General features: G+C 65.9%; 1 protein-coding gene across 1 annotated transcript in view; it reads left to right on the forward strand.

Moving 5' to 3' along the window:
- LOC119585770 (C-type lectin domain family 17, member A-like) overlaps nucleotides 1-229 on the forward strand; it is a gene marked incomplete at its 3' end in the record, with an annotated part of 1272 nt that extends 1043 nt beyond the window's left edge. Inside the window, 1 exon segment of the mRNA XM_037934482.1 lies at nucleotides 3-229. Within this exon segment, the coding sequence (XP_037790410.1) occupies nucleotides 3-185 (183 nt within the window).

The raw sequence follows: 229 nt of genomic DNA on the forward strand, positions 1-229 counted from the left end.
AGGAGCCGACCTCGAGCAGCAGCAGCGGCGGCGACTGCGCCTTCATGGACAAGTCCCGCTTCCTGTACCTGGACGACGACGACTGCGAGAGCACGAAGGCCGCCATCTGCCAGCTGCCTGCCGGGGCCTCCGCGCCCGCCGGGAAGCCTCGGCGTCTGCCCGAGAGGAAGGCTGAGCAGCCCTGAACAGCGTCCATTTTCTTGTTTGTCGGTGGCTGACTTCGAAAAGC

Source organism: Penaeus monodon, chromosome 20, assembly GCF_015228065.2.
Source record: "Penaeus monodon isolate SGIC_2016 chromosome 20, NSTDA_Pmon_1, whole genome shotgun sequence".
Taxonomy (NCBI): Eukaryota; Metazoa; Arthropoda; class Malacostraca; order Decapoda; family Penaeidae; genus Penaeus; species Penaeus monodon.